The 13,503-nt window shown below is 34.5% G+C and overlaps 1 protein-coding gene across 2 annotated transcripts in view; it reads right to left on the bottom strand.

The window, feature by feature from the left end:
- The window catches only part of LOC141291262 (ceramide kinase), a 15,369-nt gene extending 2,779 nt beyond the window's left edge, over positions 1-12,590 (bottom strand). The window contains exons 1-12 of one of the 2 annotated variants that reach the window (XM_073823437.1): positions 12,207-12,590; positions 9,588-9,683; positions 9,360-9,497; positions 9,142-9,270; positions 7,067-7,130; positions 6,453-6,598; positions 6,228-6,302; positions 5,844-5,993; positions 5,611-5,716; positions 2,195-2,298; positions 1,733-1,929; positions 25-359 (exon numbers count right to left, since the gene is read on the bottom strand). In XM_073823437.1, coding sequence (XP_073679538.1) covers positions 25-359; positions 1,733-1,929; positions 2,195-2,298; positions 5,611-5,716; positions 5,844-5,993; positions 6,228-6,302; positions 6,453-6,598; positions 7,067-7,130; positions 9,142-9,270; positions 9,360-9,497; positions 9,588-9,683; positions 12,207-12,333 — 1,667 coding nt within the window. In that variant the 5' untranslated portion in view covers positions 12,334-12,590. Of the gene's footprint in view, positions 1-24; positions 360-1,732; positions 1,930-2,194; positions 2,299-5,610; positions 5,717-5,843; positions 5,994-6,227; positions 6,303-6,452; positions 6,599-7,066; positions 7,131-9,141; positions 9,271-9,359; positions 9,498-9,587; positions 9,684-11,464; positions 11,542-12,206 lie in introns of those variants that run through there. The other variant, XM_073823438.1, reaches the window with a different exon arrangement.
- Between the last annotated feature and the right edge of the window lie 913 nt (positions 12,591-13,503).

Genomic DNA, 13,503 nt, shown 5'->3' with positions numbered 1-13,503 from the left:
TGCTCAGCAGACTGAACTCAGTACCTGCATGTGATCTCGGTGTGAGGTAGAATCTCTCCATCGCAGTTCCACACTGATACCGAGCGAGGTTTAGTGCAGCAAGGCCCACACACAAAGCCTCGTCTCTTTACTCTACTCGTTGTCACATTTCTTCTCTCCGTCCTCCCTGCCAGATGCTCCTGTGAGTGACCTGCAATGTTACCACTGCACAGTTTCTCAGGATCTTCCAGTACTCTCTCAGCAGAGGCCTGAATTTCTCGATCACCCTCCTCCTCCTCCTCCTCTTCTTCTTCTTCTCCAGGGGGTAGAGAAAACCGAAAACCCTTGACACGATGAACTTCAACGAAGGGCAGGTCAAACTGAAATTATAGAAGGTTTGTTTTTCTGACTGATTCAACTTTTTAGTTTACGAACAGTTGAGGTCAAAAGTTTACATCCCCTTTTCAGAATCAGCAAAATGTTAATTATTTTACCAAAATAATTGGGATCATACAAAATGCTTGATATTTTTTATGTAGTACTGACCTGAATAAGATAGTTCACATATAGTCCACAAGAGAAAATAATAGTTGAATTTATAAAGATTACCCCAATCAAAAGTTTACATACACTTGATTCTTAATACTGTGTTGTTACTTGAATGTTTTTTGTTCGTTTGTCCTGAACAGTTAAACTGCCTGCTGTTCTTCAGAAAAATCCTTCAGGTCCCACAAATTCTATGGTTTTTCAGCATTTTTGTGTATTTGAACCCTTTCCAATAATGACTGCATGATTTTGAGATCCATCTTTTCACACTGAGAACAACTGAGGGACTCATATGCAACTATTACAGAAGGTTCAAACACTCACTGATGCTCCAGAAGGAAAAACCATACATTAAGACCTGGGGGTGAAAACTTTTGAACAGAATGGAGACGTGTACATTTTTCTTATTTTGCCTAAGTATCATATTTTTTCATTTAGTACTGCCCTTCAGAGGCTACAGAAGATGCGCAGAAGACAAAATTAGTTACATTTACCATGATCTTAAAATTCAAAAAGTTTTCACCCCCAGCTCTTAATGCATGTTTTTTCCTTCTGGAGCAGTGTTTCTCAACCCTGGTCCTGGGTCCTGGGGTAACACTGCACATTTTGTGTGCCTCCCTAATCAAACACACGTGATTTGACTTGTGAGCTCATTAGAAAAAACTCTAGGAACTGAAATGGGTGTGTCAGATAAGGGTGACAAACAAAATGTGCTGTGATGGGGGGCGCCCCGGACCAGGGTTGAGAAACACTGTTCTGGAGCATCAGTGAGTGTTTGAACGTTCTGTAATAGTTGCATGAGTCCATCAGTGTGAAAAGATGGATCTCAAAATCAGACAGTCATTGTTGGAAACCAAAGAATTTGTGGGACCCGAAGGATGTTCCTGAAGAGCAGTGGGCAGTTTAACTGTTCAGGACAAATAAGGGACTCATGAACAACCATCACTAAACAAAGAAAACACAGCTGCGGATCATTCAAGATAAGAACACAGTATTAAGAATCAAGGGGATGTAAACATTTGAACGGGTCATTTTTATAATTTCAACTATTATTTTCTCTTGTGGACTATATGTAAACATCTTTTATGTGAAATATCTTATTCGATCAGTTCTAAATAAACAATAACATGCATTTTGTATGATCTGTCTTATTTTGGTAAAATAACATTTTGCAGATTCTTGTACTTTGAATTTCATTTGGTTTTACCTGATCATTTGTGTTTGTGTGCCTGTGAAGGTGTGTGAGAAAGCCCAGAGGGTTTGTTTCTCGCACCAGGATGAGGTCTGCTGTCCCGTCGGCCAGGTGGGCGGACGGCGAAAGACCCTTTGGGCTCCTCGAACATGAGCTTGACATACAGGTGAGAGACACACATTTGAACCTGCCTTCAACAGTCACCCACTCACCTGAGGTAAAAACAATGATAAAAGGTTCAAGATCCCATAATCATTTAACCATCTTCTCTTAACAATCTACATCACAAGTGCATAATGTCTTTGTACTGTAGGTCTACCTATGCACACTGTGGCACTTATATGACAACGGTCAAATGCAGACATACAACATAAGAACCCCACAGGGACACATAGCACAGTGTGATCCCAGTAATAGGTCTCTAATGAGATGACACAGACAATCATTATACAAACAGGCTGCTGCAGATGGTCTTACCCTCTAACTCACTGCTGTACTGGCTCACATTAGTGCTGTAGAGGGAAGTGGAGCTGTCAAAGTGGGGGAACAGCCTTTCTTTGCTCTCTGAACACACTCGGCACCTAGAAATGCACACACGAACGTGCTTTTAAAACATTTGTTGGAGCTGAGATGGTGTGTAATAGATGGTCAGGGTTATCTGTGAGAACTGCAGTTCTCAAAAGCGGTTATTTGGCTGATGCAAGACCCTCCAAAGTATGCAATTTAAATCCTACTGTTTTAGCTCATGGCCATGTAATTCCACATACAGGAAAATAGAAATCAATCAATAAAAAATATAAAAGATAAATGAATTAGTGTATATGATTCAATATCAATATGACTAAGTTAATAAAAAATATAATGACACTTTTCATAATTTCATTTACATTTTTATTATTTTTCTAATTTATTATTTATTTATTATTTTTATTTGTAAATGTATTATTATTTACCTTATTGATTAACATTTATTACTATTATTTTTGCTACTACGATTCATTAAATAAACCTAAAACATAATTTCATAATTATATCCAGTTTTAGTACCATTGGGCACTTGTGAGTGTTGAGAAAATATAAATAAAATTAGTATTCAATATATGTAAAAAAAAAAAAAAAAAAAATATATATATATATATATATATATATATATAAAAATGTATACACATATATTTAAAGAAGTCTCTTATGCTCATCAAAGTTCCATTGATCAAAAATACAGAAATAAAAGTATTATTCTGAAATATTACTGCAATTTAAAATAACCGTTTTCTATATTAATACACTTTAAAATATAACTTATTTCTGTGATGCAAGTGTTACATAATCCTTCAGAAATCATTCTAATTTGCTGATTTATTATCAATGTTGGAAACAGTTGTGCTGCTTAATATTCTTTTGGAACCTTTGACCTCTTTTTTTAGGATTCTTTGATAAAACATTAAAAAGAACAGCATTTGTTCGAAAATTTCTTTCAAAGAAAGCAAGAAAGAAAAAAATGTATTGACCAGTAAATTTGAGTGTTAATGTATACAGTTACAAAAGATTTCCATTTTAAATAAATGCTGTTCTATTTAATGTTTTATTCATCAAATAATCCTGAAAAAAGTATCACAGGTTTTGTCATACCATTTTAAATTTCAATCAACACTCACACTATGTGAGTGTTGATTTTGAATGTTGTGTTTGAATGTTGTGTCAGTGGAAACTAAAAAAAGTAACTCATAACGCATAACATTCATAACCATTAAAGAATATTTCTTTAAATCAGCAGTCTATGCTTTTCCTTTGGTACTAGCAACTAGCACTTCACCAGCTACTCTTCTTCCATTAGAGATCATATTGCTTGAGCGGTCATGGTAACGGCCCTATGGAAGGATCCCCAGATCAGAAAATCACTGAGGAATTCCAGTCATTTGTATCATGTTAATGAGGCGACTGCTAAGAACACTTGATTCCCTTAAGATGAGGCCACACTAATCAGAACACTAAGGACCCAACCAAATCCATTAAACACACCCCTACATATGAACTCTACCAATAGTCTATCTATATCAGTCATGTGGGATTTGTTAATGTTCACACACAGTTCTGAGTTCCTTCCAGTTCCTAGGAGATTGCACTGTTGCTTGGGTTTTAGCAACCTGTTCCCAAGGTCAAAAACAGAACAAGAAATACTGACTTTACAACTTACAGTACTTAAAATGCTCCTTAATGGTATAGTTTACCCAAAAATGAAAATCACCCCATGATTTACTCACCCTCAAGCCATCCTAGGAGTATATGACTTTCTCCTTTCAGACAAATACAATCAGTTATATTAAAAAATGTTCTGGTTCTTCCAGGCTTTGTAATGGTAGTGAATGGGTGTTGAGATTTTGAAGCAAAATAAAGTGCATCCATCATAAAAAGTTCTCCACACATCTCCACAGATGATCATGGAGCTCAACTAGAGGGACCATCAGGTTCTTGGTCACCGTTCTAACCAAAGCCCTTCTCTATCAGTTGCTCAGTTTGGCCAGGAGGCCAGCTCTAGGAAGAGTCCTAGTTGTTTCAAACGTCTTCCGTTAATGGTAGCAGAGACTACATGCTTCTGTGAACCTTCAGTGCAGCAGATTTTTTTCTGAATTCTTCCCTAGATGTGTGGCTTGATGCAGTCCTGTTTTCAGGGCTTAGTTTTTGCTCTGATTAACATTTTTATCTGTTAGACCTTTTATTAAGATGTGTGTGCCTTTCCAAATCATATCCATTCAATTAAATTTGCCACAGGTTAACTCCACTTTAAGTGTAGTAACATATACAAGCAATATGAATGCTCCTCAGCAAAACTTCATCTGTCTCGGATAGGGGTATGAAAAGATATTAAAAAACAGTTTTGTGCTTTGCCATTATGGTGTATGGAGTATAGACTGATGTGCAAAAAAAAGTAATTTAAAGCAGTTTAACATAAAGCAGCAACTTAAAATGTTGGAATGGGTATGAATGCTTTCGCAGGGCACTGTACATCTTGGATGGCTTGAGGGTGGGTAAATCATAGTGTAATTTTTAGGGCAATAAATACCAATAAAAGTTTAAAATAAACTTTCACAACCTACACTGTAAAAAAAATATTTTTAGTTGTAAACAAACGTTTTACAAGAAAATACTATTTCAGTCTTGCTACTTAAAGTTTCATTCAATGTGTTACTTGCCGTTTCTCTGAAATTCACCAGCAATTTCTGAGTGAAAATTATGTTCAGTACTTTCAGTAATTATTTCCACATTTTTTCAGTGTATACAGGTGCATCTCAATAAATTAGAATGTTGTGGAAAAGTTCATTTATTAAGTAATTCAACTCAAATTGTGAAACTCGTGTATTAAAAAATGTCTTTGGTTCTTTTAGTTGTGATGATTTGGCTCACATTTAACAAAAACCCACCAATTCACCAAATTAGAATGTGGTGACATGCCAATCAGCTAATCAACTCAAAACACCTGCAAAGGTTTCCTGAGCCTTCAAAATGGTCTCTCAGTTTGGTTCACTAGGCTACACAATCATGGGGAAGACTGCTGATCTGACAGTTGTCCAGAAGACAATCATTGACACCCCTCACAAGGAGGGTAAGCCACAAACATCCATTGCCAAAGAAGCTGGCTGTTCACAGAGTGCTGTATCCAAGCATGTTAACAGAAAGTTGAGTGGAAAGAAAAAGTGTAGAAGAAAAAGATACACAACAGCACAACTTCAGAGGCTTGTCAAGCAAAATCGATTTAATACACGAGTTTCACAATTTGAGTTGAATTACTGAAATAACGACATTATAATTTATTGAGATGCACCTGTATATTCATATCCAAATAACATGTTTCTAATGTGATTTCCAGGTAAAAAAGGAGAAAAGCAAATCTTTACCCTGAGAGGCAGCGAGTGTTGTCCCGTGGGCTAGAGATATGGGAATCAGCAGGGAGGTACTGCACTAGTCCCGGATAGCTCCTGTTACATAAGTACACCATACAACCTAAAAGCAAACAGACATGGAAATATGAGCAGAGTATTAAGCGAAGTATTAGGTGTTTACCTGTCAGTATTCAGTCTAAACTATATTTTCAAATGATTCAAAGACCGTTGACTCTTGCCGTCAGTACCTGAATAATCATATCTGAGAGGACCCATCCAGCGGTGCCTCTCGCTTTCTGCCAAAACATCCCCATAGAAACCATAGCCCACCATAGAAACAGAATAGCGCACTAGTGACTGATAATGGACAGAACACACATCCAGAGGCTGAGAGTCTCCTGGTGAGTGAAAAAAGGGAAAAAAAAGATTCAGTTATGTAATCTATTTTCCTTTTTTAAATATATATTAACAATTGCATCATTTTATTTAGGGTTGCTGTACTGTGAGTCATTCTGCACAGTTTAATTGCTCTTACAACAGCACTGTGGATGTTATGAACTTTGACTTTTTATTGCTTATTGCTCTTAAAAAAAAGTATGTATATATGGTGATAAGGTTGAAATGCAGATTACCAATGATAATGTGCAGCGTCGATGTCACAGGGTCATTTATGCCTATGGTAGTGAAACACACGCAATCTGTAGAGCCTGTGGAGAAGAGTAAACACAGCCGGGTAAACTAACACTCCTCTCACTATCTAAACCTTGCATCTGACTGACACATCAGACTATAAACAGACCATAATCGCCACCCTTTTTCCGCACACATGTCAGTCATGGAGCTATGCAAACATTCACCTGCTGGAATAATGCCAATGTGGAGGTCACACGGCTGCAGCATTACGGACAGGTCGTTTTCTGAAACTCCCGCCTCCTGCTGGGTTCGTCCAATCACACCGTGTAGCAGCTCGCTGAACATACCGTCTCCACCTACGCATATAACTCTGAACGGAGAAAAAAGGTTTGACTGAAAAACATACTTAAAACCTAAATATAGGCCTAGACTACAATGTAAACCTGAGCTGTTTCAACTAAAAAAAACTTGCACTGATTCATCTTCAAGTATGTCAGTGCCCTTGTTTTGTTTCAAGATGCACACCAGTAATTTTATTTTTTCTATGGCATGTTTACAAAAATTACTTTAAATGTCCTAATTGAGCTATGGCCTAATCCTGGCTTAGTCTAAGCCCTGTCTTTGAAACCAGGCCATGGAGTATTATCCGCAGACTTCGAAAGAGATCGAAATATAATGACGCATATTTCTATGATTACACTTTTGGTATTTACGCAACACTTCTGTTTAAACAACAAAATACGAAGGACGGGCTCACGTGACATGAAGTATTACAATGACACTATTGTTACTACACTTGCTTGGATTCATGAGGAATGACCACCGAAGGATAGCTTACCCATCGAACCCTGTTAAGTCTTTCTTCAGGATGTAGTCTCTGGCATGATTTGCTCGTTCAGTCACTAAAACACAAAAAAAACATCCCCCAGTTTTATTTTAAATCGCTTTATATATTTATAAAGGGTCATATAATGTGAAGCCTAGTTTTCCCTAAATGTTTGAAATAAGAGAGTTGCTCTTTGTATGGATTTTCAGTACACAAAAGAAGTTCAAAGTTCATTTATTAAATTACATTAAATGACTCCTACAATTATTGACAAATGAACAAAAACACTTTTCTCATTTCATACTTTTTAAAATAATGAATAATTATTCAACTAATCATCATCATCATTATTATTATTTTATTATTATAAATGAATTAATATTAAAAATTAATAAAAATGAATGATATTAAAATTAATATTAAATCTTTTGTAACATTACTGTGACTTTTATTTTTAGAGATTTTTTAAAAATATTATTAAGAACACTTATCAAGGCTGCATTTATTTGATCTAAAATACAGTAAAAACTATACGAAATCATTCATATGAAATCTTATTTAAATTTTTATATGAAATAAAAAATCTTTTGTAAGATTGCTGACTTTTCATTTATATAGATTTTTTTAATTATTTAAAAAAAAAACTTATGTTCACCAAGGCTGCATATATTTGATCTTTTGTAACATTACTGTGAATTTTTTTTAAAGAATTTTTTAATTATTTTGAAAAAAAAAAGTTCACTAAGACTGCATTTATTTGATCAAAAATACAGTAAAAACTGTATATGAAATAGAAAATCTTTCATATGAAATCTTTTATATGAGATAGAAATCTTTTGTAACATTACTGTGACTTTTTTATTTTAAGATTTTATAATTATTAAAAAAAAAAACTTATGTTCACCAAGACTGCATTTATTCAATCAAAAATACAGTAAGAAATCTCTTATTTGAATTCTTAATAAAAAATTTATATGAAATAAAAATATTTTTTAACATTACTGTGATTTTTTTTTATTATTAAATAATTTTTTAATTATTTTAAAAAATCTGTTCACCAAAGCTGCATTCATTTGATCAAAAATACAGTAAAAACTGTATATGAAATAGAAATCTCTCATATGAATTCTTATTTAAATTTTTATAAGAAATAGAAATCTTTTGTAACATTACTGTGATTTTTTTATTATTAAATATTTTTTAATTATTAAAAAAATATGTTCACCAAAGCCGCATTCATTTGATCAAAAATACAGTAAAAACTGTATATGAAATAGAAATCTCTCATATGAATTCTTATTTTAATTTTTATATGAAATAGAAATCTTTTGTAACATTACTGTGACTTTTTTATTATTAAAGATTTTTTTAACCAGTTTGAAAAAGTATGTTCACCAAAGCTCATTTATTTGATCAAAAATACAGTAAAAACTATGCAAAATAGAAATCTTTCATATGAAATCTTATTTTAATTTTAATATGAAAAAGAAATCCTTTGTAACATTTACTGTGACTTTTTTTATTTTAAAAGAATTTTTTATTATTTTGAAAAAAAAAAAACAATCTTGCTGCATTTAATTGATCAAAAATGCAGTAAAACTATATTAAATGGAAATCTTTTGTAACACTTTTACTGTGCATTTTCTTTTACCAATTTAACATGTCCCTGATGAGTGAAAAAATGTAAATAATTCAAAAAAGAATTCAAAAACAATCTTACTGACCCCAAAAATTGTCAACAACAGTGGCTATGTAATGTAGTATATATAGTATAGTATATGTTTAAAAAAAATGATGATATGACCTCTTTAAAATGTGTTGCATATTTAGTTAAGAAATAAAAATAAACTATACAAATAAATTGTGTAACATGACTAATAATGACATGCCACACAATTCCATTCACTTGACTATAAACTGTAACATAGCTACTTAATTGAGCCCTCTTCCCAAGTCTCGATAAAGATCTACGGATGTCACTTGAGAACCCTACTACCTGACGTGCCCGGCGTATCAGAGACCAAGCAGGGGGACACTTGATAACTGCTTAGATATTGAACGGTACAGATAGAGTCTCAGTATCTCACCCACAACATGAGAGCTGATGCCAGCCAGCTCAAACAGAGGGGCCACTAGAGAATGAAAGATCTGTTTCCCCCTCTTCTTTCCTCCGAAAGGATTAATGAACACCAACAACCTGTGAGGACGCGAGGGGCCTGATAAAGGAGAAGTAGATGTTAATGAGTCATTAGAGAATAATGAATCTGGATCAATGCTTAAGGGTGTTGTTTTTCACTTTACATACTGTGGGTTTTAAGTGCGGTTCGGAGTTGAGTGATCCACTGGTCCCGGACGGCCCGGCTCGGACAGCAGAACTGGGTCCTGCCCAGACTCCATGGCGCTCCAATGCCGTTTCCTTTGCTGCTGCGCTTCACATAGAATACTTGCGTGATTAGAAAAGACAAAAACATGTTTATTCAAATGTTGCTTTATTTGATCCCCATGCAAAAGACAATCACTTTCAGAAACTTACGTGTAAAATCAAGGTCGGTGTCTTCTACTTTCTTCTGGGGTTGGATCTCAACTCGACCCTCCTTCACCCCGATCACCTCTGACACCGGCACTGAAACTAAGAACGACAGACGCTTTTGCATAAGTCATACCTGTTTCTCATATTCTCAAGAAACATTCCACCATTCCTTCACAGGCCTAGTTTTATGCAGATGTCTGTTCTGTTTAAGGTGTACCGTGTTTATTGTCAAGCCTGGATGGTGCTGTTCAACTCGTTTTGAGGTCATCAGAATGCAGACAAAGACAAATTGCAAGTAAGGAGGGACTTTTAGACATTATTTTCATTTATCAGCTGAGCGTTGAGCAATACACTTATATGTATTTGGATTATACTGTTGAATCCAATCCAACTCTGTCTCTGGATTATTATGTTCCAGCATCTACACTACCAGTCAAAAGTTTTTGAACAGTAAGTTTTTTAATGTTTTTTTAAAGAAGCCTCTTCATTTATTTGATCCAGTACAGCAAACACGGTAAAACGTTTACATATTTTTACTATTTAAAATAACTGTTTTCTTTTTGAATACATTTGCAAATGTAATTTATTCCTGTGATCAAAGCTAAATTTTCAGTATCATTACTCCAGTCCCCAGTGTCACATGATCCTTCAGAAATCATTCTAATATGCTGATTTGCTATTCAAGAAACATGTTTTATTATTATCAGTATTTAAAACGGTTGAGTACTTTTTTGCAGGATTCTTTGAAGAGTAGAAAGATCCAAAGATCAGCATTTATCTGAAATAAAAAGCTTTTGTAACGTTATACAAAACTAATAAATGTTTTTTGAGCAGCAAATCAGAATATTAGAATGATTTCTGAAGATGATCATGTGACTAGAGTAATGATGCTAAAAATTCAGCTTTGAAATCACAGGAATAAACTTAATTTTAAAATATTTAAATAGAAAACAGTTATTTTAAATGGTAAAAATAATTCAAAATTGCACTGCTTTTGCTGTACTTTGGATCAAATAAATGCAGGCTTGGTGAGCAGAAGAAAAAAAAACTTACTGCTCAAAAACTTTTGACTGAAAATAGTTCTATTTGTAATTCAAAATCATCAAATCATTATTTATATGCTGTTTAATCATTTACACACAAGTGACTGTATTAATGGTACTGCATTTTTGATAATGTTTTTGTTTATATTTTATAACTTTTCTTCATCCAGATACTGTTTTTGTATGTATTAACAATAAATGCTGTTCAGAAGACTGCAATATTTCTTAAAAGTTCTATTAATTTCTTTGCGCAAAATGTATATATTGAGGAGAAACTGACAGCGTGTGCCAATGATTAAAAATAATGGTACATTATGCATTTAAATTATTGCATGGCAGTTAATTTTAATAGTGTTTTTACAACGCATCATCAAGCGACGCTGAATGTAAGCAATGCCACTATTCCAAATAAAACTTGCATATTTAGCTGATTATTACTGCTAAATATGGTTAATTATTGTCATGTTTTGGGCTATACTAATCAGTCACACCTGGAAAAACATTTGGAGTACTAAAGACTGCCAAAGTTATAACAAATCAAGGAGAAGAGTACAAAAAACAAAAGGCGTTTGTGGTTGGCCAAACTAAACCAGGATTTCTTGACAACATTCATGTTTGTTCTTATCACTTCTGGTCAGGTAGGTGAAATATTAGGCTAATATTTTAATTAATACTGCTTGTATGTATCTTTGCCACATATTAACTTTAGTTTGTCATAATATTGCACCCTTTCCTGCTTACAAGGACCTTCTCTATATGATTTAGCAGCTTCTACACGTTTTTTCATGGTTTAGACAGCATAAATGAGCAGAACAACATATTCAGTAGTACATTTACCTGTTATACATATATAAAAATGTTGTTTACATCCAAGTATCACCAATATGGCCATCCATCCGGGTAGCTAACCACATCGTGTGGAAAGTGCAAACCCTCTATTATATAACAAAAATTAGAGTGACTTTAAGTGACTGACCGATGTGTCAGTAAATTTTTTAGTTATCTCAATACCAATAATTATTGTCAAATTATTTTATTATAACTTAAAATGTTTTGTTTTTGTATTTTCAGCTGGTCATGTGTTGTCAACATGGCAGCGCCCATAAGGGGGCGACCTGCTTCATTAGATAAATATTTTTAAAAAATACTGGAGTTTTCATCTCATGTGTGTAAGCATAATTTTTTATATCTCTCAAAAGTGTTATTCATTACGTTAATAGTTGTCAAAAAATTACCGAGTGCGCCCGTCATTGAATAATAATGGAATGCATTTAAATAGGTAGGCTAATTTTGCGGTTACTCATCAACAAATAATAGACTTACGCAGCAAACAACATTCATAGACAACAATTATGCCTACTACCTCAGTATAGGACGTTTATATATCATGTAATTTTATCATACACCCTAAGCACACCCATAATGTGACCTTGAGTACATGTATTAGCTTTTAAACTAACTGTATAAAAAAACAAGATGTAAACAAATGATTTAAATGATAAACTTAGTGCGCTGTCTACAACAGCTAGATCACATTATTGTGCCTCAGGTGCCTTTAGAAAGATAATGAATGTCGTACTTGTTTTCTTCTCCCGGTTCCTCTTGTCGATCTCAGTCCAGCTGAAGTACCATCCGCTCAGGTGAGCCCTGTACCGCTTATTCCCGATCCACAGACTCGACTCTACTCTCACCGAATCTCTCTCCATAGCCTCTCTGTTAGTTTCATTTATCTATTGAACTTCATGGTCCCACAAGCACTGAGCGGTATTTTTTTAATCCATGCAAGAATTTCGAAGTTGGTCAAGACGTCTAACATTGGAAGCGAACAAATATAAGTATTATGTTTAGGCGTTGGTTAAAAAAATCTCCTTGTCCAAGCGTAATAAACAAGGTTGTGTAAGGTAAGTTCCAATACATTAACCCGGCTCCGTCTTCTTTGCTATCATGTGCTTTGCCTATTTGACTGTTCGTTACAGGTTTTGTATAAAACAGGTTGACTTCACTGTGAGGCTGCGCACCTGTCCTGAAAATTTGCATACGCAACTCTCATTGGATAACCATTATGAATATGCAGAGGGTAACCGTAATTCGTTGTAGACTAGCACAGATCATTTCAGATCATTCAAAAGCTTTCTTTTATAAAGTTATATAAAACGTTTAGAAAATAGAACATTTAATTAATCAAATGGGCTTTATGAATTTCAACTTTTTAATGAATAGCCCAAGTATTGTCTGTGCAATGGTGGGCGGAGCTAGTGAAATATATTACAAATAGTACTCTTTTAGAGCGGTCAGACTGAAACGGATGTCCAGAAATCCGATTTGAATAGGATCCCGAATAGGGTTGCCACCCGTCCCTTCAAATACGGAATCGTCCCGTATTTGAGAATGAAATTGCGCGTACCGTTTTGAATCAATAAGGGACGGATTTTGTCCCGTATTTTTTTTTTTAATCATTTTTTTAAAGCAGAGTCTCATGCAAATCATCCCACACGCATTTTATGAAGGTGCCCCCTTTCCTACTTTTGATTGGGTAATACTTGATGCCATGGTTAGTTTGATTGGTCTTTTTAACTGTCCAGTGAGGAGGGCGGGTCTTGTCGTGCGACAATGCCTCCGGAGAGCAGCATTCCCGCAATGACAGAGCTCTCAAAAAGTCAGACAGTTCTTCGTACCCCAAGTCTCTCCCGAAGCAGACATGGTAATGACAGTGTAATTATTATCAACAATATTTAGGTTAATTGCTAAATAATGTTAAAAATGTGACCCAGTCTGTGAAAACCTAGCTGGAGTCATTTTTTTTTATTTACTGTTTTCTACATGAAATAAAGAACAGTCTGTGAAAATAATAAAAATATATGTATTTAATATTAACT

This window comes from Garra rufa, chromosome 18, assembly GCF_049309525.1.
Source record: "Garra rufa chromosome 18, GarRuf1.0, whole genome shotgun sequence".
NCBI lineage: Eukaryota > Metazoa > Chordata > Actinopteri > Cypriniformes > Cyprinidae > Garra > Garra rufa.
This window is presented reverse-complemented; position numbering and strand designations above follow the sequence as displayed.